The 27,656-nt window shown below is 36.5% G+C and overlaps 1 protein-coding gene across 1 annotated transcript in view; it reads right to left on the minus strand.

Annotated features, from left to right (window-relative positions):
• LOC136032257 (maternal embryonic leucine zipper kinase-like) overlaps positions 1-27,656 on the minus strand; it is a 126,818-nt gene that overhangs the window by 78,749 nt on the left and 20,413 nt on the right. Inside the window, exons 6-9 of the mRNA XM_065712502.1 lie at positions 26,887-27,054; positions 21,114-21,309; positions 16,404-16,589; positions 13,893-14,051 (exon numbers count right to left, since the gene is read on the minus strand). Coding sequence (XP_065568574.1) covers positions 13,893-14,051; positions 16,404-16,589; positions 21,114-21,309; positions 26,887-27,054 — 709 coding nt within the window. The remainder of the gene's footprint in view (positions 1-13,892; positions 14,052-16,403; positions 16,590-21,113; positions 21,310-26,886; positions 27,055-27,656) is intronic.

Raw genomic sequence — 27,656 nt, forward strand, 5'->3', positions numbered from 1 at the left:
ATGATATCCTAAGCTGAAATTGTTCATATTTTTACCTATCTCCTCCCATGAAAAATCTGCAGATTTTGTCGATTACCCTAACATACTCTCTCTAACTTCAGATATGTTTTTTTTTTTTTTTTTTACCAGATATTGGTTTTTTTCGCAGCTCCTCAACTTTAGAAAAACTGAAGTAATATACAAAGCTTGTAATTTATAAGCAATTTTAACAATTATGTAGAGGTTCTTCTAGAGCAGCCTGTTCCGGTTGAAAGTTGAAAAATAGTATCTTACGGCGAATCTATTAACTTTTCCCATGCAAATTCTAAGTCATCTAAAAAATCCTGTCTCTCTAACATACTTTCTCTAACTTCAGTTTTTTCTTTCTTTTTTTTTTTTTTGTTTTTACCAAAAATTGGTTTTCTAGCAGCTCCTCAACTTTGAAAAAAACTGTAACATATAAAGCTTGTAATTTATAAGTAATTTTGCTAATTATTTATGTCCGTTGAAAGATGAAAAATGGTATCCTAAACCAAAATTGTTCATATTTTTACCCCTATCCATCATGAATAATCTGCTGATTTTGTCAATTACCTTAACATACTTTCTCTAACTTCAGTTTTTTTTTGTTTTTTTTTTTACCAAAAATTTTGTTTTCTAGCAGCTACACAAAGTGTCCTGGTGTAAAAGCAAAAATAAAAGGAATAAATAAATAATAATACATTGTTCCAACATCGTCCTTTCATTCGGCAGTGCTATTGCACTGCCTAATCCCCCTCACCACCGTCTTATCCGTTTTTTATGGCACTTGGTATTAACCAAGTGACATATAGCAATCGCAAATTCTGTCGGTCATGACTTTCATCTTCATGAAACTTCATATTTAGAAGGACCTCGTAACTCAGATCTCTTATTTTAAATCTCAACCGGATCAAGCGTAATAGGAGGGGGGCAGTTGGGGGGACCGGAAACCTTAGAAAATACTTAAAGCGGTGAGATCAGGATGAAACTGGATGGGAAGAATAGAAACCTGTCTAAGATACTTTACTGACATAACCGGACCGGATCTGCTCTCTTTGGTGGAATTGGGGGGGGGGGGGTAATTTTGAAAATTGAGGTTGAAAGGGTGACCAGATCTTAATGAAATTTGATATTTAGAAGGATCTTGTGCTTTAAAGTTCTAATTTTAAATTCCGACCAGATCCTGTGACATTGGGGGGGAGTTGGAGGGGGAAACCGGAATTCTTGGAAAACGTGAAAATTGGGGTATTTTTATCTTACGAATAGATGATCGGATCTTAATGAAATTTGATTTTTAGAAGGAATTCATGTCACAGAGCTCTTATTTCAAATCCCGACCAGATCTTTTGACATTGGGGGGAGTTGGAGGGGGAAATCTTGGAAAAACACTTGGAGTGGAGGAATTGAGATGAAGCTTGGTGGATAGAATAAAAATAATGTCCTTGATACGTGATTGACAGAATCGTACTGGATTCGCTCTCTTTGGGGGAGTTGGGGGGAGGGGTTCAGTGATTTGGCGAGTTTGGTGCTTCTGGATGTGCTAGGACGATGAAAATTGGTAGGCGTGTCAGGGAGCTGCACAATTTGACTTGATAAAGTCGTTTTCCCAGATTCGACCATCTGGGGGGCTAAAGGGAGAGGAAAAATTAGAAAAAATTAGGTATTTATAACTTACGAATGGGTGATCGGATCTTAATGAATTTTGATATTTAGAAGGACATCGTGACTCAGAGCTCTTATTTTAAATCCTGACCGGCATTAAGCCTCTTATTTTCCTTTTTAAATCAATCTATTGATTCATAGAATTTTGTTAGAGCTCATACCATATGATCTCTTGGCTCTTAGCTCTTCTCGCCTCGTCACAAGTGCCATATGAGCTCTTAGCTCTTGTTTTCGTTGACTTTGTGTGTTTATTTGTTTGCTCTTTGTGTGTTTTTTTTATGGCGCTTGGTATTAACCAAGTGACATATAGCAATCGCAAATTCTGTCGGTCTGTCTGTCGGCCCCGGTTTTGCTACTTTAGGCACTTCCAGGTAAGCCAGGACGATGAAATTTGGCAAGCGTATCAGGGACCGGACCAGATTGAATTAAAAATAGTCGTATTCCCAATTTGACCATCTGAGGGGGGGGGGGGAGGAAATTGGGGGGCCGGTTAATTCGGAAAAAATAGAAAAATGAAGTATTTTTAACTTATGAGCGGGTGATGGGATCTTAATGAAACTTGATGTTTGGAATGATATTCTGTCTCAGAGCTCTTATTTCAAATCCCGACGGGTTCTGATGACATTGGGGGGAGTTGGAGGGGAGAAACCTAAAATCTTGGAAAACACTCCAGAGTGGAGGGATCGGGATGAAACTTGATGGGAAAAATAAGCACAAGTCCCAGATACATGATTGACATAATCGGAACGGATCTGCTCTCTTTGGGGTAGTTGGGGGGGGGGGTAATTCTGAAAAATTAGAAAAAATGAGGTATTTTTAACTTACGAACGGGTGATCGGATCTCAATGAAATTTGATGTTTAGAAGGATATCGTGTCTTAGAGCTCTTATTTTAAATCCCGACCGGATCTGGTGACACTGGGGGGGAGTTGGGAGGGGGAAACCTAAAACTTGGAAAACACTTAGAGTGGAGGGATCGGGATGAAACTTGGTGGGAAAAATAAACACAAGTCCTAGATATATGATTGACATAAACGGAACGGATCCGCTCTCTTTGGAGTAGTTGGGGGGGGGGGGTTATTTCTGAATAATTAGAAAAAATGAGGTATTTTTAACTTACGAACGGGTGATCTGATCTCAATGAAATTTGATATTTAGAAGGATATCGTGTCTCAGAGCTCTTATTTTAAATCCCAACCGAATCTGGTGACATTGGGGGGGGGGGAGTTGGGAAGGGGAAACCTAAAACCTGGAAAACACTTAGATTGGAGGGATCGGGATGAAACTTGGTGGGAAAAATATGCACAAGTCCTAGATACATGATTGACATAACCGGAACGGAACCGCTCTCTTTGGGGTAGTTGGGGGAGGGCTTAATTCTGAAAAATTAGAAAAAATGAGGTATTTTTAACTTACGAACGGGTGATCGGAGATCAATGAAATTTGATATTTAGAAGGATATCGTATCTCAAAGCTCTTATTTTAAATCCTGACCGGATCTGGCGACATTGGGGGAAGTTTGGGGTGGGGGAACCTAAAATCACGGAAAACGCTTAGATTGGAGGGATCGGGATGAACCATGGTGGGAAAAATAAGCAGAAGTCTTACATACGTTATTTACATAATTGGAACGGATCCGATTTATTGGGGGGGGGAGGGGGTTAATTCTGAAAAATAAGAAAAAATGACGTATTTCTAACTTACGAAGGAGTGATCGGATCTTTATGAAACTTCATATTTAGAAGGACCTCATAACTCAGATCTCTTATTTTAAATTTCAACCGGATGAAGCGTAATTGGGGGGGGGGAAGTTGAGGGGACCGGAAATCTTAGAAAATACTTAAGCGATGAGATCAGGATGAAACTGGATGGGGAGAATAGAAACCTGTCTAAGATACGTGACTGACATAACCGGACCGGATCTGCTCTCTTTGGTGGAATTGGGGGGGGGGGGGTAATTTTGAAAATTGAGGTATTTGTAACTTACGAAAGGGTGACCAGATCTTAATGAAATTTGAAATTTAGAAGGATCTTGTGTTTTAAAGTTCTAATTTTAAATTCCGACCAGATCCTGTGACATTGGGGGGAGTTGGAGGGGGAAACCGGAATTCTTGGAAAACGTGAAAATTGAGGTATTTTCATCTTACGAATAGATGATCGGATCTTAATGAAATTTGATTTTTAGAAGGAATTCATGTCTCAGAGCTCTTATGTCAAATCCCGACCAGATCTTTTGACATTGGGGGGAGTTGGAGGGGGAAATCTTGGAAAAACACTTGGAGTGGAGGAATTGGGATGAATCTTGGTGGATAGAATATACAAATGTCCTTGATACGTGATTGACAGAATCGTACAGGATTCGCTCTCTTTGGTGGAATTGGGGTGGGGGGGTAATTTTGAAAATTGAGGTATTTGTAACTTACGAAAGGGTGACCAGATCTTAATGAAATTTGATATTTAGAAGGATCTTGTGCTTTAAAGTTCATTCGCTCTCTTTGGGGGAGTTGCGGGGAGGAGTTCAGTGATTTGGCGAGTTTGGTGCTTCTGGACGTGCTAGGACGATGAAAATTGGTAGGCGTGTCAGGGAGCTGCACAATTTGACTTGATAAAGTCGTTTTCCCAGATTCGACCATCTGGGGGTCTAAAGGGAGAGGAAAATTAGAAAAAATGAGGTATTTATAACCTACGAGTGGGTGATCGGATCTTAATGAATTTTGATATTTAGAAGGGCATCGTGACTCAGAGCTCTTATTTCAAATCCTGACCGGCATTAAGCCTCTTATTTTCCTTTTTAAATCAATGCATTGATTCATAGAATTGTTTTAGAGCTCATACCATATGATCTCTTGGCTCTTAGCTCTTCTTGCCTCGTCACAAGTGCCATATGAGCTCTTAGCTCTTGTTTATATTTATCCTTACTCCACCATATTTACTTTATGTATCGTGTTGGTGAAAAATAAAATAAATAAATCAATAAAAACACAACTAGGGACAACGTTTATTTTTTTTTATTGTGGTTCAATGAAGTTACAGAAAAAACAATTTTCCATATATACAGGGGAGAAGGGAGTATTTTTTTCGATGTTTAAAATATATTTTTAAAAATCTAGCTCACTTTGGACAATCTAGGATGTCAATGCGATAACGACAATGGGACTAAAAGCAAAACAAGGAATTTTAGGCCTTTTTTTAGATGATTCCCAGGAAATATCAATTGAAGTTAAACAGCCTAAAATTTACTTCCATATTACGCACGTAGCATCTAACTTAATCATAAAAGCGCTTAGTCTATTAAACTGTAAATTACTTGGAAAACTAAGAAATATTAAGAAATATATTAGAAAAGGTTAAGCTCTATTAGATAAGGTTCAGTTCCATTTTTTAGTTCTATTATTTCTAACTTTCAGTTTAATTATTCAGTCTTTCAGTTCTATTTTTCTATACTTGAAGTTTATTTAGCCATAACACACACCAAATGACAAAGCTAAACGTCCGGATTTACAACTATAGAATGACTAATTATCAAACCCTAAATTTTTTAGTATCTTATGTACTCATTTGCCCTTTTCTTTTTTATTCTTTTCATTTTACTCACTTTTATTTCAGATACTTGAAGAATATTGAATTTCACGGGGTTTGTTCTATTTGCAAAACTAATTAGTCAATGGTTGTTTGTTTAAAAATGGTTGGTTGTTGAATAAGCTATAGTGCCGCATTACCTTCAAAATTTGTAGTCAACTAATTAGTCAATGGTTGTTTGTTTAAAAATGGTTGGTTGTTGAATAAGCTATAGTGCCGCATTACCTTCAAAATTTGTAGCATTCAAATCAAGAGGCCTTTTTTTGTTTTAGAAAACACTGGAAGAAAAAAAATTGCTGAATCTTTTTTATGTCCAAGTTTTGCTAAAAAAAAATATTCTTATAAAGAATCAAAACAGTATTTTCTTTGTCTTCTCCACTTAGATTGTTCTTTATTGTTTGTATTTTGTCAAACAGTTCGTGGTAACGAACTGTAGTAAGGAGCGACCCGGGTCAATAGTAACCAAAACTCTAAAAAATGGAATTTGGATACCAATACCTACATCAAAAGAATCGCATTTTAATGCTGATTTTGAATATATAAGTTTCATCAAGTTTAGTCTTACCCATCAAAAGTTACGAGCCTGAGAAAATTTGCGTAATTTTAGAAAATAGGGGGAAACGCCCCCTAGAAGTCATAGAATCTTGACGAATCTTGACAGATTCAGCGTATCAGAGAACCCTACTGTAGATGTTTCAAGCTCCTATCTAAAAAAATGTGGAATTTTGTATTTTTTGCCAGAAGGCAGATCACGGATGCGTGTTTATTTGTTTTTTTGTTTTCTTGTTTTTTTTTGTTTTTTTTCCCAGGGGTGATCGTATCGACCCAGTTGTCCTAGAATGTTGCAAGAGGGCTCATTCTAACGGAAATGAAAAGTTCTAGTGCCCTTTTTAAGTGACCAAAAAAATTGGAGGGCACCTAGGCCCCCTCCCACGCTAATTATTTTCCCAAAGTCAACGGATCAAAATTCTGAGATAGCCATTTTATTCAGCGTAGTCGAAGAACCTTATAACTATGTCTTTGGGGACAACTTACTCCCCCACAGTCCCCGTGGGAGGGGCAACAAGTTACAAACTTTGACCAGTGCTTACATATAGCAATGGTTATTGGGAAGTGTACAGGCGTTTTCAGGAGGATTTTTTTGGTTGGGGGAGGGGTTGAGAAGAGGGGGATATGCTGGGGGAACTTTCCATTGATAATTTGTCATGGGGAAAGAAAATCTCCATGAAGGGAGCGCAGAATTTACTAGCATTATTAAAAAAAAAAACAATGAAAAAATAAATATGAAAAAGTTCTTTCAGCTGGAAGTAAGGAGCAGCATTAAAACTTAAAACGAACAGAAATTATTACCTATTTGAGGGGCTCACCTCCTCCTAATACCTCGCTCTTTACACTAAAGTATTTTTAGTAATTTCAACTATTTATTCTACAGCTGTTGTGATTCTGGGGTCATTCTTAATGAATTGGGACAAAATTTAAGCTTTAGTGTAAAGAGCGAGGATCTGACAAGGGGGCGAGCCCCCTCATATATGTTATAAAAATATGAGAATACAAAAGTTTCACTAATAATCTTTACTAATAAAAATCTTTTACTAATAAAAATATTCGTAAAAAATTAAAAATTCTAGTTTCCTTTTTAACTAACCAAAAAATCGGAGGGCAACTAGGCTTCCTCCCCCGCTCTTTTTTTCTCAAAATCATTTGATCAAAAGTATGAGAAAGCCATTTAGTCAAAAAAAAAAAAAAAAATGCAAATTTTGTTTTAATTATTCCTCTGCGGAGAGCCAAAATCAAAACATGCATTGATTCAAAAACGTTCAGAAATTAAATAAAAAAAAAAAGTTTTTTTACTGAAAGTAAGGAGCGACATTAAAACTTAAAACGACCAGAAATTACTTCGTATATGAAAGAGGCTGCTTTCTCATCAACGCCCCGCTCTTTACGCTAAAGTTTTTTACTGTTTTAAAAAGAAGAATTGAGAGAAAGAGTCAAACTTTAGCGTAAAGAGCGGGGCGTTGATGAGAAAGCAGCCTCTTTCATATACGAAGTAATTTCTGGTCGTTTTAAGTTTTAATGTCGCTCCTTACTTTCAGTTAAAAAAAACTTGTTTTTTTTATTTAATCCTCAAACTGAACTGGGTCAAGGTAAGCATTAACAGTGGAAGTAGGTATATTACAATCGTCAAGTACACACATCGCGTATAGAGCAATGCCACCTTTTCAAAATTATGGTTCCACCCTCCCATTGTTTATATTTTTTCTGACTGGAGATATGAACAAGAGCTAAGAGCTCATATGGCACTTGTGACGAGGCGAGAAGAGCTAAGAGCCAAGAGATCATATGGTATGAGCTCTAACAAAATTCTATGAATCAATAGATTGATTTAAAAAGGAAAATAAGAGGCTTAATGCCGGTCAAGATTTAAAATAAGAGATCTGAGTCACAAAGTCCTTCTAAATATCAAAATTCATTAAGATCCGATCACCAACTCGTAAGTTATAAATACCTAATTTTTTCTAATTTTTCCTCTCCCTTTTGCCCCCCAGATGGTCGAATCTGGGAAACGACTTTATCAAGTCAAATTGTGCAGCTCCCTGACACGCCTACCAATTTTCATCGCCCTAGCACGTCCAGAAGCACCAAACTCGCCAAATCACTGAACCCCTCCCCCCAACTCCCCCAAAGAGAGCGAATCCAGTACGATTCTGTCAATCAAGTATCAAGGACATTTGTTTATTCTATCCACCAGGCTTCATCCCGATTCCTCCACTCCAAGTGTTTTTCCAAGATTTACCCCTCCAACTCCCCCCAATGTCAAAAGATCTGGTCGGGATTTAAGATATAAATACCCCAATTTTCATGTTTTCCAAGAATTCCGGTTTCCCCCTCCAACTCCCCCGAATGTCACAGGATCTGGTCGGAATTTGAAATTAGAACATTAAAGAACAAGATCCTTCTAAATATCAAATTTCATTAAGATCTGGTCACCCTTTCGTAAGTTACAAATACCTCAATTTTCAAAATTACCCTCCCCCCCAATTCCACCAAAGAGAGCAGATCAGGTCCAGTTATGTCAGTCACGTATCTTAGACAGGTTTCTATTCTTCCCATCCAGTTTCATCCTGATCTCACCGCTTTAAGTATTTTCTAAGATTTCCGGTCCCCCCAACTGCCCCCTCCCAATTAAGCTTGATCCGGTTGAGATTTAAAATAAGATATCTGAGCCCCCCCCCCATTACGCTTGATCCGGTGAGATTTAAAATAAGATATCTGAGTTAAATATGGTCCTTCTAAATATGAAGTTTCATGAAGATCCGATCACTCCTTCGTAAGTTAAAAATACGTCATTTTTTCTTATTTTTCAGAATTACCCCCCCCCCCCCTCCCCGCAATTGAGCGGATCCGTTCCAATTATGTAAATCACGTATGCAAGACTTCTGCTAATTTTTCCAACCAAGTTTCATCCCAATCCCTCCAATCTAAGCGTTTTCCATCATTTTAGGTTTCCCCACCCCAAACTTCCCCCAATGTTACCAGATCCGGTCAGGATTTAAAATAAGAGCTTTGAGATACGATATCCTTCTAAACATCAAATTTCATGTAGATCCAATCACCCGTTCGTAAGTTAAAAATACCTCATTTTTTCTAATTTTTTAGAATTACCCCCCCCCAACTACCCCAAAGAGATCGGATCCGTTCTAGTTATGTCAAGCATGTATCTAGGACTCGTGTTTTTTCTCCCCACCAAGTTTCATCCCGATCCCTCCACTCTAAGTGTTTTCCAAGTTTTAGGTTTCCCCCTCCCAAATCCCCCCAATGTCACCAGAACCGGTCGGGTTTAAAATAAGAGCTCTGAGCCACGATATCCTTCTAAATATCAAATTTCATTGAGATCCGATCACCCGTTCGTAAGTTAAAAATACCTCATTTTTTTTTATTTTTCAGAAATACCCCCCCCCCCCCCCAACTACCCCAAAGAGAGCGGATCCGTTCCGTTTATGTCAATCATCTATCTAGGACTTGTGTTTATTTTTCCCACCATGTTTCATCCCGATCCCTCCACTCTAAGTGTTTTCCAAGTTTTAGGTTTCCCCCTCCCAACTCCCCGCCCCCGTCACCAGATCCGGTCGGGATTTAAAATAAGAGCTCTAAGACACGATATCCTTCGAAACATCAAATTTCATTGAGATCCGATCACCCGTTCGTAAGTTGACAATACCTCATTTTTTCTAATTTTTAAAAATTACTCTCCCCCCCAACTACCCCAAAGAGATCGAATCAGTTCCGATTATGTCAATCATGTATCTGGGACTTGCGCTTATTTTTACCATCAAGTTTCATCCCGATCCCTCCACTCTAAGTGTTTTCCAAGATTTTGGGTTTCCCCCTCCAACTCCCCCCAATGTCATCAGATCCGGTCGGGATTTAAAATAACAGCTCTGAGACACAATATCATTCCAAACATCAAATTTCATTAAGATCCAATCACCCGCTCATAAGTTAAAAATACTTCATTTTTCTATTTTTTGCGAATTAACCGGCCCCAACTCCCCCGCCAGATGGTCAAATCGGGAAAACGACTATTTCTAAATTAATCTGGTCCGGTCCCAGATACGCTTGCCAAATTTCATCGTCCTAGCTTACCTGGAAGTGCCTGAAGTAGCAAAACCGGGACCGACAGACAGACAGACCGACAGAATTGGCGATTGCTATATGTCACTTGGTTAATACCAAGGGCCATAAAAATTAATACAATATAAATAAGAAAAAACAAGAATAATTATTAGGGGAGGAGGTCAATAGAGCTTGAAAAGTGAACGCGGTGTAGTCCTATCTCTATTCCTCTTTAGACTAATACTCATCTTTAGTCATTTTACAAATCCTACTCTAAATCAATTCTCATTTAGTAGTTAATGTCCATTCTAACACAAGATCAGGATTTTCGAATCTAAACTTATATTCGGGATTCAGGAATTCAGTAGAATTTTACCTAAGATTATTTAAAATGTCCCTCTTAAAATAAATAAAATAAAAGGACATTTCCTGAGTTCTGATGAACAAATTCAATCAAAAATGCACAGAAGTCATTCAACTTATTTATCAACAAAGCACTCCATCTAGGACCTGTGGCAGCTACAATTTCGCTTGATATTAAAAAGCGATCGACAATATAAGTCATGAAATTCTACTAAGTAAATTAGAACACATCGGAATTAGAGGAGGGGCTGTCGAACGATACCAGTCCTACCTTACCCATTAGCGCATATACAATGTATGTACATACAATCTATATACAACGGAAGAAATAGACTTAGGCGTGCCAGAGGGATCGGTTATAGGAGGGCAGTCGAATGATCCCTGTCCTACATTACCCATTAGCGCATATACACTGTATTTACATACAATCTATACACATAGGAAGAAATAGACTTAGGCGTGCCAGAGGGATCGGTTAGAGGAGAGGCAGTTGAATGATCCCCGTCCTATTTTACCCATTAGCACAATGTAAATACATTGTATATACATATGTATAAACACACAATCTATATACAACGGAAGAAATAGACTTAGGCGTGCCAGAGGGATCGGTTATAGGAAGGCAGTCGAATGATCCCTGTCCTACCTTACTCATTAGCGCATATACAATGTATTTACATAGAATCTATACACATAGGAAGAAATAGACTTAGGCGTGCCAGAGGGATCGGTTAGAGGAGAGGCAGTTGAATGATCCCCGTCCTATTTTACCCGTTAGCACATATACAACGTACATACATTGTATATACATATGTATAAACACACAATCTATATACAACGGAAGAAATAGACTTAGGCGTGCCAGAGGGATCGGTTAGAGGAGGGGAAGTCGAATGATCCCTGTCCTACCTTACCCATTAGCACATATACAATGTATATACATACAATCTATACACATAGGAATAAATAGACTTAGGCGTGCCAGAGGGATCGGTTAGAGGAGAGGCAGTTGAATGATCCCTGTCTTATTTTACCCATTAGCACATATACAATGTACATACATTGTATATACATATGTATAAACACACAATCTATATACAACGGAAGAAATAGACTTAGGCGTGCCAGAGGGATCGGTTAGAGGAGGGGCAGTCGAATGATCTCTGTCCTACCTTACCCATTAGCGCATATACAATGTATATATATACAATCTCTACACATAGGAATAAATAGACTTAGGCGTGCCAGAGGGATCGGTTAGAGGAGAGGCAGTTGAATGATCCCTCTCCTATTTTACCCATTAGCACATATACAATGTACATACATATGTATAAACACACAATCTATATACAACGGAAGAAATAGACTTAGGCGTACCAAAGGGATCGGTTAGAGGAGGAGCAGTTGAATGATCCCTGTCCTACCTTACCCATTAGCGTATATACAATGTATATACATACAATCTATACACATAGGAAGAAATAGACTTAGGCGTGCTAGAGGGATCGGTTAGAGGAGAGGCAGTTGAATGATCCGTCCTATTTTACCCATTAGCACATATACAATGTACATACATTATATATACATATGTATAAACACAATCTATGTACATAGGAAGAAATAGACTTAGACGTGCCAGAGGGATCGGTTAGAGGAGGGGCAATCGAATGATCCCAGTCCTACCTTACCCATTAGCGCATATACAATGTATATGTGCTAATGGGTAAGGTTATAATACATAGGAAGAAATAGAGTTAGACGTGCCAAAGGTGCAACGTTCATGTGAAAGTTGGTCAGGTTGATATTGATGTGATGACCAAAGTTATTTCAGGTTGATGTGAATGAATTATGCTCTGAGCACAAATTTCCAGATCTTGCAGTGGTGTAAATATACTGCAGTGAAGGCACTTCAAATAATGACAACAACTATAATGACGATAAATAACGTGAAATAATGACGATAAACAAGACAAAGAGAAAACGATCCCGAGAAACAAAACATCGAGTCTATGGCCAGTAAAAAGAAAAGAAAAGATGACAATCAAGACGAAAATTTTGCTTCTATAAAATTAGACCTCTTCAGTGCCAAAAGCTATATAATCTAAGACATAACCAATTAAACGAGAAAAGGGATAAAATTAAAAAAAATAAAACCAAGATATACAAAATTTTAGCATCTCTTATGAAAGAACAAAAGCAAGTGGATAAAACAAAAGAAAATAAAAGGCCACTTTGGCCTACCATGACCTTCTAAGGCTCATACTATAATGGCTTTCTGAGATTCAGGTATGGAAAACTTCAAGAGTAGCTAGAGAAATGAAAACCAGTCTGGAATAGATGAAGACAAATCGCATGTTCTTTTCTTTTCAAGGATTGGAACTTTTCGTCCAAAAATGGGATTACGACTTCTAGAGTAACGATCAGGCGACCAGAAACGGATTTTGGGAGGTATCTATGAGTACTCCAGAACGAAAATCTCTCCTTTCTACACCGCTACAACCTTTAAAACTGAAATACTCTCGTCATCTTGGCATCATCAAGGAAGTGAAGCAAGTATTCCCTCGAAAATCCTTCATCTACTTTAAAATGAACCTCTGAAACCTCACCTCGAGTATTGTGGCATAATTTGGCAGTCAACTTTCAAATTACACCTGAAAAACCTCACTGAATCCGCAAGCACGCACTGAAAACCACGGGAAGTGGATATGCCTATCTCTCCCTTGATTCGCTGCACAGTTTAGGTGCCGTGTTACGTCTACCGTGCACAGTTTACGTTTTTAAGCTCTTTTCGGGGTTACTTCCATGCTCCTTTCCACAATCTCTTCTGGTTGGTATCGGAAAAAAAAATGATCGAAACGTGCAGACTGATTTTGATCTTCGGATAAGACAAACTCTAACATTTTTGATTTTGTGTTTTGACTTTTCCCGGATTTGAATGTGTTAGAGTTTGAAACATGCCTCCACAATAGCTGAGATGTAGGAAGTAACTTGGGTCTTTCCAAAAAATTTAAGTAAGATGATGTTTCATATTATTTTTTTTTACCTTTAATATCAATCGTTAATACTATTATTACTTTAATTAGGTAAGGTGGTTATATATCTGTGGGGGAAAGAAGGGAGCCTAACTTTAAGGTTATTTGATTGCACTTATTGAGAAAGTTTGTGGTTTTGTCAAAGACTGAAGCAAGAGCCGTACTATATGTTAACGAAGAATTTTTATGTTATGGGTCTCAGTATGCGTTTTGTCACAAAGCAGTGTATTCAAAGTTTATTTATTTCCTGCTTTTATTCAAAGAAAAACCGATTGACCAATGAAAACCTATCAAATCCCCAAGTTTCTCAGTTTCATTATCATAATAGCACCTAAGCAATTTAGTTACATTTTACTTTTATTGCTTTTTCATTTCAACTTGCCACTAATGCAGTGCTTCTCTTGCTGGTAGTTTGTAATTCCATTAGAACCATATTAAATTACTAAAGCTCATCCTCTTACTAGTTCTGATTTTTTCTCTTTTTTTGACTAAAAAAACAATAAACTGGCACTTCGCCAATACAAGTTGAGAAACGACATGGTGACTTTTTCTATTTTATCTATAATCGACTCTAAGATGAAAGTCAGAAACATGTAGAAATATCTGGGTAAAAAGAACATTGTTATACATGAAGCACACCTACCTTTGGATTCTTTACTTGGAGAGCTTATTTTGGGTCTTCTTGGTGTTGGAGCACAAGGAGCAGTAAAATGGTCATTTTCTTTATCGTCTAGGGGGCGTTTTTTACCAGTGAGCTGAGCTGGCCCGTCTTTCACATCAACATTCCATGAAACTTCTTTTCCTGTAATGAAAACGCATAAACCAAAGCGAAGAGAAAAAACAATTGCATATACTCTCAACCAATATACTACTTAGCACTTATTAAAATGGTCGGATTAACAAATAGCCTCAACATCTTTATTACTCAAAGAATGCAAAAACTTGAAATTAATATATATAAAATCAAAAATTAAACTTAAAGTCAACAAGAGCCAAGAGCTCATATGACACTTGTGACGAGGTCAAAAGAGCCAAGAGCTTCTTCCCACCAAGTTTCATTACGATCCCTCCACTCTAAGCGTTTTCCAAGGTTTCCGGTTTCCCCCTCCAACTCCCTCACCCCCAATGTCACCGGATCCAATCAGAATTTTAAATTTTAGCTATGGGACACGAGGTCCTTCTAAATACCAAATTTCATTAAGATCCGATAACCCGTTTGTAAGTTAAAAATACCTCATTTTTTCCAATTTTTCCGTACTCACCGTCCTTCCAGAAATTGCGATCGCCATATGTCACTTGAGAAATATCAAGTGCCATTAAAAACGCGAAAGAAAGCGCGTCTTTTCTTGTCTGGTAAATTGACCCCAAAGCTCATAGCACATGCAATTAGAAGTGCCACTTCCAAAACAATTATAAAAGTTAGTAGACCTGACTACGGATACATTCTAATCGTTTATCACATCATCTTTAACTAGACTTCTGAGCCCAAAATCATTTTCAGTTTTTTTTTTTACATTACCATATTTTAGCCAAGAGCTTCTTCCCACCAAGTTTCATTACGATCTCTCCACTCTAAGCGTTTTCCAAGGTTTCCGGTTTCCCCCTCCAACTCCCCCCTCAATGTCACCGGATCCAATCAGAATTTTAAATTTTAGCTCTGGGACACGAGGTCCTTCTGGATAAAAAAAATTTCATTAAGATCCGATAAACCGTTCGTAAGTCAAAAATACCTCGTTTTTCCGAACTAACCGTCCTTCCAGAAATTGCGATCGCCATATGTCACTTGGGAAATATCAAGTGCCATAATACAGTGCCATATACAAAATCAAGTGCCATATACAGTTTATAAGTTGATAATTTTTATTTAGCTTCTACTTTTGATGGATAAAGCTACTTGCTGAAAGAAGTCTAAGTCAGATTAAGCATTATGATATCATTTATAGGATAAAACTAGTTTAAAAAAAATTAATTAAAAGCAAGAAACTACTGATGAAAGTTTGATCGTCAACTGTATTAAATATTAGAGAATTGAAATTAAATTGATGGTTAAAGATATCTTAAAACCAAAAAAAAAGAATTCCTGCATTTCTTAGCAGCATTTAATTTTTCAATATGAAAAAATAATGAAAGACGAAAACTGAGTAAAAATATAATCGTTTTAAAATGTCATAGCTTCTAATTTTGAAACCTTATTAACAATGAACTTATAATACTTATTAAAGCTTTACTAAACGAGGGGAGAGGGAGAGTAATATTAATGTTGAAATTGATTTTTCAAACTTTTCTTTCCAGAGTTTATTCTTAGTTTTACTCCCATTTTTAGTCTAACGTCTACAAAAATTTTAAGCAGTTTTTATTCAAGTTCTTTCTGTGAAATATTCGAGTTATTGTACTGTATCAGATTAACGACGCTTCTTGACTACTAAGGTCCCTGCGTCGGCCCTGCAGTTCATTGCTGCAGCATGATTCGATCTCTGGGTCCCGTATTACCAAGCTAAGGTCAAACCCACTGCACCACCACAGGACAAATGTTCGGTTATCATTTTTTTTTGTCTCTAATTTCAAACATGTTTTGCCCTACAAGCCTCACTTAAGCAAGAAAGAAGTATTTTATTGGTTTTCCAATCAAGATGGACAGGCCAAACCTTAACTATTTCCTAGACCTTTACCCAGAGAAGCAGATGGACTCCTTGAATAAAATCTTGTGACTCGAAAACTTACGCTCTTTTTACTGATTTAAAATTTCAAACAGAGGATTTAAAAACCAATCAAGTTTAAAAAAGGGAGGACTATTTGCCTTTCCAGAAATAACGAATAACATGATTAAATTTTGAAAATATGTCACAGATATAAGTTAATAGAACTACAGTTCGATAAAAAGCGAAAAAAAACCTAAGAAACGAAACGAGTGGGATTTCTGCCTTTTTCGCGAGACTCTCGTTTGTTTTCTTGATTTTTTTTTTTTTTTTTTTTTTTTTTTTTTTTTTTTTTTTTTTTTTTTTGTCAACCGCCGTGTACAGCCAGTGTTGCCTCACAACGCGTTTAAGAAAACCGATGTACACTTTTTGTCACGGAATTATATGAAAACAACCTATCTTGTTCTATCTGCTTTTTCTGACTGACACAGGTAAAAAGAAACACGAAAAAAGTGTACCTAGGGTTTCAGATATTGATTCTTCTTCATTAGCTTGCCCCATAGTTAAAAGTTCGCAATCTTCAAGCCCTCCTTCTAAAGAGGTATGCAATCCACGAGGAGAATGCTGTATTGCACGTATTGGACTAGCAACCGTAGAGTATTCATTCATAAGACACCGCTTTGTTGACTGAGCCACAGGGGTAACTGGTGAAAAAATAAGTTATTTTAAAGAAAACAACATTATTTTAAGGAGACACAATGACAAAAAGACAGCAATAAATAAAAATTACCGAAAACTTCCAATTTTGAAATATAACACTCAAGACTTCCTAAAATTATTACCTCTCTCGAGAGGTCATGTATTTCAGTGACCACACCCTTAAGTTCTACCACATATTATTTTCTTTTAGAAGAAATATTTAACATTTGCTGGAAAAAAACATGCAGGTTTTGATACCAGGGTACATTTTCAACTTGTGGCGTATTTAACATAGAAACGCTTGTGGCATTGAAACTACCTACAAACTAGTTAAGCTTCTTTTCTCAGCAACATGTTGACCAGACTTTAAACTTCATTGAATTTTTGTTTAAGAAGGCTTCAAAGTTAAAAACATACTAATCGGAATACCAAGAACTACTGAAGGGTGGGAGGGCGTTAATCGAATCCAGAGACATACACAAGGAGGGTTTCTTAAAGCCTGTCCCCCTCCCCCCACACACAAACACATAAACAAAAATTTGGAACTTAACAATTTTTTTACTTCAACAATTTGTTGTTCCTGAAATAAATTCACATGTGAGTTTGCCTCTATTCACTATAACAGTCAACACTTGCAGTAGTAGTTTTAATAATTTTTGGTAAAAAAAAATTCTTTTATTTTCTCTAAGGAATTACTAAAGCTTATTGTACTCATGGCTAAAAATCCTGGGATTTTTCAGATTTTTCCCCTGTTTTCCTATGCTTCTAATAAGGTTTATTAATATTTTTTAATTATAGTTATTTAATATATAGTTATAGTAATTATTTATTATTATAGTTTAAGTGTATAAGAGTAATAAGATAGCAGCAAACAAAGTATAACGAAACTAAGCCAACGTCTTATCCTGTCAATACAATCTGCACATTATTTTTTATACAGGCATAATTTCTGTTCGAAGAAAATTGACAATCAGAAAGTACTAATATGATCCAACACAAAATTTTGCCATTTATACAAAAACTTATATTACTGTTTTGACAATTTTAAAAACAGATGCAGTCATTTACATAATCAGACTTGCCACCCCAAAATAACAAATGAAAAAAATCTGACTTTATTGGCCTTTCATCATCAGCTTATTACTTGTTTTATCGCTTTCATCATTAGCATAGTGTCCGATCATAATTTAAGATTTTGCTTTTCTTCATTTACTTACAAAGCTACAAAAAAAAATATATATATAAAAAAAACAACTGCGAGTAGTATTACGAAATAACAATCGTTAATAAATGTAAGTAAACATTTATAACGATCTAACGAAGCATTCCTGACGATTTCGCATACCTCTCCTCCATGTCGTAAGTTAAGATTTAAGGAAAATAGATACTTCTTTGGAGGGTGTAAACAGGGGGGCCTTGAATAGATTGGGATGGAGGAGGAGCGTACGTAGCTGTGTAGGCCTCAGGTGACGTGATGCTGCAGAAAAGTTAGTAGTAGTAGAACTTCTTTGATTTCTTTGGATATCAGAAGACATTAAATGAACAGCATCTGTCAGAAATGACAAAAAGAAAGAAAAAAAAATCTCGAACACTTGCCGTGGCTAAAACAAAGAATTTCAGCTTCTTTGCGGTAGTCGACTTGCCGAAAAGGAGAAAAATCTGACTCTTCACCAACTTTCTAAATATTTTTTTTTTACTTGGCCGAATTTCAGACTTTTTTGTCGAAAATCTGACTTGGTGGCAGATATGTAAATACAAATATAGATATTGGGTAACAATCAAGAACTGTACATCAGTTTCAAAATGTCCTCTTACAGAGGAAGTTGCCATTCAAGTGGGATGATTCGGATACTATTACATCGAGTAAGTTTTATTACCTCTAATCGAAAAAAAAAAAAAAAAAAAAAAAAAAAAAAAAAAAAAAAAAAAAAAAAAAAAAAAAAAAAAGAAGGACAGAGATGTTAACAATCGTCTTGATTTTCAATCCTTTGAATTTAATGATATGCTATATTGATTAAACAGGTGCCGAGTCAGGACTAGGAGACTGAAAAAACTGCATCTTCAGATAAATAAGGCTGCATGCATAAATATAATAAATTATGATTATATAATTGTAAAAATAATTATATAAATATAATAAATTAGTCTATACACTATAGGTTACAATGTATCTAATAAAAAATGTTTATCTAATAAAGTGTACTAATAAAGGATAAAGGATGGCCAAGCATGTTGGTCCGAACGAAAATCACAGTTCTAGTTCCCCATTCTGTGACCAAACGACTGGGAGACACTTAAATCCTCCCTCCCACATCCCCTATACCCAAAGTCATCTGATCAAAATTTTGAGATAGCCATATTGATCAGAATAGTTGAAAAGCCGAGTAATCATGCCTTTGGGGATGACAGGGCCTGCAAGTCCTGGGGGGAAAAGTTGTAAGTTATGAAATTTGTCTAGTGCCTACATATAGTATTTGTTATTGGGAAGTAAACAGACGTTTTTGGGAGGGTGAATTTTCTGCGCGAGGGGAGGGACGGAACCTACACGGGAGAATTTATCAGAATTTTTATTCTAAATTCCTTTTATTTGACTTACTTTCTCTCTGCCAAGTTAATTTTACATGTGTAGATATACCGGAGAAATTACCTAGGGAAAATTTTAAAAGGAGTTGGAAATTGTCTGGGAGATCTGTCGGTGATTGGGGGGGGGGGATTTTTCATGGGAGAGATTCTCGACGGGGGAATTTTACGCGGGGGAAACTTTCCAATGAGACATTGGGAGGGGAGATATTTCAGGAAACACTTTCCACGGAGGGAGGATTTTCGGCATGAAAATGATTAGAGATTACAAGAAAAACAATCTTTTTTTTTTCAAACGAAAGTGGGCTTAAAATAATTTTCCAGGCAGAATCGTCCGGAAGAAGTTTTCAGGGGGAATTCTCATCGAGGGTGGAATTTTCTGAGGGAAGGGAGGTCTTACTCAGGAGGAGCTTTCCAAGGAGGAATTTTCTTGGGAGGGGGGAAAAGTTTTCCATGAAGAGAAAAAGTTGATTTTCCGGCATTATTTGGAAAATACTTGAGAAAAAAAAAATTTAAACTAAAAGTAAGGAGCAAAATCAAAATTTAAAATGAACAGAAATTGTCTCGCGTGTGAGGAGGCAGTCCCCTTGCTCAATACCTTATTCTTTACGCTAATTTTATTTTTTCCCCAATTATTTAAGAATAACTCCCGAAACAAAAGAGCCGTTTAATTCGAATACGGATATTTTTAAAATACAAAAAGAAATTTTGATGTGAAGAGCAAAGTATTGATGAGGATTTATCCCCTCATAAATGGAATAATTTCTGTTCTATTGAGTTTTAATGCTGCTCCGTACTTTCAATGGATTTTTTCTATTATTACTATTTATTTATTTAATCACTGAAAGGCTGAACCAACTCTCAAGGGAAAGTATTGACATGCTACTGATTTTGAATAGCCAGTAGCTTTTTTTTCTTTATCCTGAGCCCGAGTAATTCCAAATCAAGTTTTTTGTAATATTCATTCATGTAATGAAAGTTTTTTTGTATTTTATTCAAAATTTGGAAAAAATTAAGCAAAACATTATTTAGTTACAATTTTTGTCATTGAATTTTGGCAAAACCTAAAATTAATCCGAGGAAAAAAAAAATGATCAGAAATATCGAAATTGATATATCGAATATCGAAAGTAAAAATATCGATACATCATTTAATCAAACTATCGCCCAACACACTATATACAGGTCCATTACACTCAGTTTTGTAAGCAGACAAAAAAAAGAAAAAAAAAAGAAAGAAAAGGAGGTTGTTCTAAGCAAATGACAGGAACTATTTCCATGAAAACTTACGAATTCAGCCTACCTCTGCGTAAAAAAAAACAACAAAAAACGACAATATCAACATTTTCCCCAAAATTTTTCGTTTAAATTTTTCCTTTGCATAGCCTATAGACGTGCACTACATACTGGCCTACTATACTCACAGTTTCGTGAGTATGAAGTAAAAAAAAAAAAAAAAAAAATTAAAGGAAAAAAGGTTATTCTAATAAAACGAGGGATATAATGGAATCTAGTCAATGAAATGTTTTTTTCTGCTCATTAAAGGCACCCATTTACGAAATTAAATAAATGCGCATGTTACTTTTGAATCTTTATTCATACTGCTTAAAATCTACGTATTTAGCTTGGCCCCGCAGTCAAAAAACTTTAATGGTATTAAAAATAATATTTACTCCAAATTCCCTATTTAAAATTTTCCTTTGCGTAGCCTATAAAAAAGAGAACACTATAGATATGGTTTTTAAAGATGGTCTACAAAATACAGGAGTACCACGACACAAAATGTACCTTTATAGGCGACAATTTTACAATTCTTTCAAGTGGTCTTTTGGACGATTTTGTAGGCCAAAAGTCCTAATCTAAGTTTCAATTTTAATTTTATTCATAATTTCAGGACATGCAGCTATCGTAGAAATATTAGTAACTGGCAAGACAAAATACAAAAATACCAGGATCAGGCAGAGACGTGGCACTTCGTCGAAGGAGTCGAACTGTGCGGCCTCTTTCTTTTTGGTTTGATAATATCCAATAGGTGGCAGTAACATAATCATATTTCCAAGAGGATACAGCAGCGCGCATTTCTTTTCTTGTTAACCCGTGACACAGCGCCATCTCTGTAATACATTCCTCGTCCAATTCCTGAGCCTAAAAGAAACACTAATAACTCCAAAGATCAGTTATGCCTTTAAAAAATCAATTAATATTAGAAAATTACGTATTAATACTATTTTACTACTTGAATCTATAATAGGACTGAATAAGCAGTAAACTTAGTAAAAACGTAACGCTCCAAAGAATTTGTAAATGTTAAATGAAAAGAAAAATTGTAACCAAGAAAACAACGAAAATATTTCCAGCCAGTGAAAAAAAAGATGAATAGAATGCAAACATTTCGGTTGAGACCTCTGTTCAACCGTCCTCAACGCAAAAATGGAGGTAATAGGTAAAAAATACAGCTAAAAGTCCACAAGACAAAATAAAACATGACCTTAAAAAAACCATTGAAGTAAAAGAGGTCGTCTCCAAGTAACAGTGAAAGGACAATAGGAAAAAAAAAACAACTTTTAATGGCTATTCTAACAAAGGAATTGACTTTATATAACGTTTTTTGAACACTAATGGCTTACCAGGTATGGTATTATCAGATATTGTATTAGGTTTTGACAAGGCACTATGCGGATTCAGGTTGTCGAAGAGACGTATCTTCAAGATACATATTATGCTGAAATTTGCAGGTAAAGTTAAGAAGGATTTCAAACTAATTTAAAATAAAGTCAACGCCCCCTAGACAATCTACAGACCAGAACATAACTTACACTTTACGAAAAGCAGATAAATTTTAAACGTTATCTCTTTTATAAAGTTAATAAACTCGTAATTACTGGGACTCTCAGGAATGAACGTCAACATAAATCTTGGAGCCCAATCTTCCAATTTTCGAATAGAAAATCCTCTGGTTGTCACGCTATGTTAAACATGCATGTATAATTTGTTTTTAAAGAAGCCAACTGATGGATTTGTTCAGACAATCACCAAAGGATGACCATTCCAGGTCGACGGAGTGACTTATAAACCTTTTTGCCAACCAAGAGCCCAGCAAAAAAGTAGCGAAGCTACCAATTGAGACTAAAAAATTATTTCACAAGGGTAAAGATCTTCCAGAAGCATTGATGGCGCAGAGGGCAATGAATTGACATTTCAGGTGATGGGCCTTTTTTGATGAAAAGAGGTCGCAAGTGTGTCACCCAACCATACGTCAGCGGGAACCAAACTCCGGTCTCCGTATTGCCAAGCAGAGGTTCAACCCACTCTGCTACCACAAAGTTTATTAAAAGACCTTAATCAAACTTCTCGCCAAGGCCTGTTTAAAACTTGCATATTGCCCATATTCTAGAGACAAAATATTTTGACTGGAAAACATTAAGCCCAGAACAGCATATTTTGCAAAAAAAGAGAATTGTCTACACTCTTATTCAGATTTCATTCGGACTGAAACAAACAGATGCGTGCCTCATGATAGTCAACTGGCTGGGTCCACGCTATCCGTCAGATCCACGTTATGCATCATATTGTATCTATCTGTTAATGTAAATGTAAAATATATATGCATGCGTCATTATAGTCAACTGGCTGTGTCCATGCTCTCCGTGAGATTAACGTTATGCATAACATTGTGTCTATCTATTGCTGTAAATGTAGTATACAGATGCATGGGTTATCATAGTCAATTGACTGTGCCCATGCTCTCTGTTAGATCTACGTTATGTATCACATTGAGTCTATCAGTTGCTGTAACTGTAACATACAGATGCATGCGTCATCATAGTCAACTGGCTGTGTCCATGCTCTCCGTCAGATCCATGTTATGTATCATGTTGTGTCTGTCTGTTGCTGTAAATGTTACATACAGATGCATGCGTCATCATAGTCAACTGGCTCGATCCATGCTCTCTGTCAGATCCACGTTATATTGCATTGTGTGTCTATCTGTTGCTGTAAATGTAGCATACAGGTGGATGCGTCATTATAGTCCACTGGCTGTGTCCACATGTAGCATACAGATGAATGCGTCATCATAGTCCACTGGCTGTGTCCACGCTCTCCATCAGATCCATGTTATGTATCACATTGTGTCTATCTGTTGCTGTAAATGTAGCATACAGATGAATGCGTCATCATAGTCCACTGGCTGTGTCCACGCTCTCCATCAGATCCACGTTATGTATCACATTGTGTCTATCTGTTGCTGTAAATGTAGCATACAGATGAATGCGTCATTATAGTCCACTGGCTGTGTCCACGCTCTCCGTCAGATCCACGTTATGTATCACATTGTGTCTATCTGTTGCTCCAAATGTAACAAACAGATGCGTGCGTCATGATAATCAAATGACTACAACTAGAAATATTTTTACTGAACTGTAGGAAAACGAACCGCATTAATTTGTTTTGTTTTTTATCGATATAGGCAAATGAGAAAATGGGAACTTTCAGAAGAAATGGTGATCTATGAGATAACTCACTTACTTACGGCTCTTGCCACGACGGCGTAGAGAACGACGAGACCAGGCACCTCAAGGTTAACGTATCACTTACCAGGCTCGTGGCTTCTTCCACTAGGATGTGGTTTTGGGCAAGGAGTTTTCTGGCCTTGTTTTTCCATCTAGTAGGGAACGTCCTCTGCGACGTTTCCAGCCGTCGAGGATGGGCTTAAAGTCAAACACAACCGTACTGGTGCGCCGTTTGGCTGACAAACGAGGCGGGAGAACCAGAGAACAGTGCGACGGGCAGGTTGCATCTAGAAAGGATCCTGCAAAGTACGTGACAGGAGGGTCTGGTTGGTAGCAAAGTCAGTTCAGAGATGACCCTCAATTCTTCAAAGATGTTTGGTCTGCGCAACATCAACGGTGAGGAGGCCAGACTTTGTGGCTGGCCACATATCTGCTCCATCTATGAGATAAGCTGTATAGATATCTAATTCTGGTTTCTGCAGACTTGATATCAGATAACTTGATAATTGATAACGGAAATATTCCAAAATTGCAGAGCCAATACTGAATATAAATTGATTTCGCCTTTATGGATTTCTTGCATTATCTACAAAAAACGTATCCAATTCAACCATAAATTTGCTCCTTTTCTTTTTGTTTTCAAATAAATTCAGTTTTATATTTGCCTTTACATTTAAACAGAATAGACTTCATTGGGTAGCTTTACCTTTTTTTCCGCATGGGTTATGCTTGAGCCGTTTTGTGTCAAAAATAAATGTGTCGGAAAATAAATCACAGCTGAAAAGACTAGATTCAATCCACAGGGATGTATTGAAAACCAAAGGAAATGTAGATGACCGTGTCTCCCTTGGGTCGCTTTTCCCGTCTATGATGTTTAATTTCTAGCATTTGAAGAGCTCCCTGTGAAAGCGCAGAAAAATCTCACTACACACAAAGTGCCGAGTCTACTCTGCCACGGTATCCTTTATTCTTCTCTACGGGTGTGAAAATTGGTCTTCGAAAATAGTGGAGGTGTCGAAACTTTAACATATCCCATCACAAATGCCTACGGTTTATACCAAGTATTTGCTTTTTAGACAGAATCTCAAACGACGAAATTAGAAGAATATATGGGGATGGCCTACTTGTCTATGATCATGTCAAAATGAGGGTCTGATTTGGTTTGGCCACACTCTGCGGAGACCAATAGAGCACATAAGGAAAATATACCTTCCACTCCCAGCTTGGAAGAACAAAGCGGGAGGAGAGAATGAAACGTTGCTCGCATCAGTCAAGTCCAACCTTGAGCCTATTGGAGGATTCAGAAAATTTGGGTGACGTTGGAATCGTCACTGGCTTGATGTTATTGAGCCTGCCCCACTTGAGCGAAATCTCTGGAAAGAAGCATGCCCTCTTCTGTTAGATTAAATATAAAAAAAAGTTTTTTTTAACTGAAAATAAGGAGAGACATTAAAACTTAAAACGAACAGAAATTACAAAAAAGTTAAAAAAAACTTTTTTTTTTATTTAATTTCTGGACGTTTTTGAATTAATGCATGTTTTGATCTTGGCTCTCCGCACATAAATAATTAAAACGAAATTTGCATATTACTATTTTTTTTGGCTCAATCTCATAGTCTTAATCGGAAGATATTGAGAAAAAAAGAGCGAGGGAGGAGACCTAGTTGCCCTCCAATTTTTTGATTACTTAAAAAGGCAACTAGAACTTATTTATTTTTCATGAACGTTTTCATTAGTAAAAAATATAGGTAACTGACGAATTAACTTACGTAACGAACTTCTATATTCGTATCTTTTTATTGGGTATATAAGGAGGTTCACCCGTTCGTCAATACCTCGCTCTTTACACTAAAGCTTAAATTTTGTCCCAATTCCTTAAGAATGACCCCTGAATCACAAAGGCCGGTATTTCGAGGAGGTAAACTCCTCATATGCGTAATAATTCCTGTTCGTTTTAAGTTTTAATGCTGCTCCTTACTTTCAGTTGAAAAAACTTTTCATCTTTATTTTTTCATTTTTTTTAAATAGTGCTAGAAAATCCTGCGCCCCTTCATTGAAATTCTCTTGCCCCATGACAAATTCCTCCATGGAAAGATCCTCCCACGAAACCCCCCTCAACTTCTCCCCTCCCAAACCAAAAAAAAATCCCCCTGAAAACGTCTGTATACTTCCCAATAACCATTATTATATGTATAACACAGGTCAAAATTTGTAACTTGCAGCCCCTCCAACGAGGATTGTGGGGGAGTAGCTCGTCCCCAAAGATATAGGTTTTTCGACTATGGAGAATAAAATGTCTATCTGAGAAATTTTGATCCGGTGACTTTGGGGAAAAAATGAGCGTGGGAGGGGGCCTAAGTGCCCTCCAAAATTTTTGTTCACTTAAAAAGGACACTAGAACTTTTACTTTCCGTTAGAATGAGCCCTCTCACGACATTCTAGGACCACTGAGTCGATACGATCACCTCTGAAAAAAAAACAACAACAAAAAAACAACAAATAAACACTGTCTTCTGGCAAAAAATGCGAAATTCCACATTTTTGTAGATAGGAGCTTGAAACTTCTACAGTAGTTTTCTGATACGCTGAATCTGATGGTGTGATTCTCATTAAGATTGTATGACTTTTAGGGAGTGTTTCCCCCTATTTTCTAAAATGAGGCAAATTTTCTCAGGCTCATAACTTTTGATGGGTAAGACTAATCTTGATGAAACATATACTTAAAATCAGATTCTTTTGATTTAACTATTACTATCAAAATTCCATTTTTTAGAGTTTTGGTTACTATTGAGCCGGGTCGCTCCTTACTACAGTTCGTTACCACGAACTGTTTGATACCACGGTGAGTCTAAATGCGGCTTGGACATCCGACAAGTACAAATAAGCAAGTACATGCTTAGTTTATGTTTTAAGCTCTTTCAGAGATTGCTCTAGTCTCCCTCCCACAATCCGTTTGTATTGATGTCTGAATAACATGATCAAAATATGCGATCTTCTTTTGACTTTCGGCTGAGACGAACTCCGAAGTGCATTCTTATTTCCCCCCGGACATTGCGTGAGAAACGTGCTTCCACAACAGCTGAGATGAAGAAGCTTCCTTGGGTCTTTCAAAACAATTTAAAGAAATATTTATGGTTTATGGGTTATGCTTGAGTCATATTATGTCAGAAAAGAAAACACAACTGTGTAAAACAAAGGTAAGGGAAAATACCTTATAATTTGATTTCCAGTAAACATCTTCTTTTCCAGCCTCATAAAGCCATGGATGCTTCAAAAGATCATTGACAGAAATTCTTTTAGTAGGATCAACTTGCAGCATTGTATTCAGCAGTTCAACGGTTTTGACTGACAACCAAGAGGGAATATCATATTCTCCGGACTAAAAATGTAAAAAATACATACAAGGTATATATATATATATATATATATATATATATATATATATATATATATATATATATATATATATATATATATAAACATAATAAAAAATAGGCTAAGGTAGGGACAAATGTAAAGGCGTTAAAGTAAAAATTTTGATGTTTATAAAGATTGTTTGACTTATAGTCCCCTAAGAGCAGTAAGTACAATACCATTGTAAAATATATACACTAGACATTATAAAAGTTTTCAAATTACATACAAAAATATTTACATTTAATAGCTAATGCTCAAAAGTAGGTTTACCTGCACTTCAAAAACTTGTCGAACACTACGTCAAATTGGTAAAAAATCTGAACCGTTTACCACCATTTTCAAACTACATTACCAAGAATTGCAAATTACTGTTCTAAAACATGAAAAGCAAAACAGCATTGATTTCTCACGGAAACAAACTTTTAGTAATTCATCACTTAGAGTCATAATAAACAAGTCCTAGGAGAAAAGAAAAGATTTCAGCACAAGTTATTAATTTTACACTGATTTTCCTATAAAAACAATCAAATAGCACAGTCTTCGGCGAAAGTGCCAACATGTTTG

The sequence above is a fragment of the Artemia franciscana genome, chromosome 10, assembly GCF_032884065.1.
Source record: "Artemia franciscana chromosome 10, ASM3288406v1, whole genome shotgun sequence".
Classification (NCBI taxonomy): domain Eukaryota; kingdom Metazoa; phylum Arthropoda; class Branchiopoda; order Anostraca; family Artemiidae; genus Artemia; species Artemia franciscana.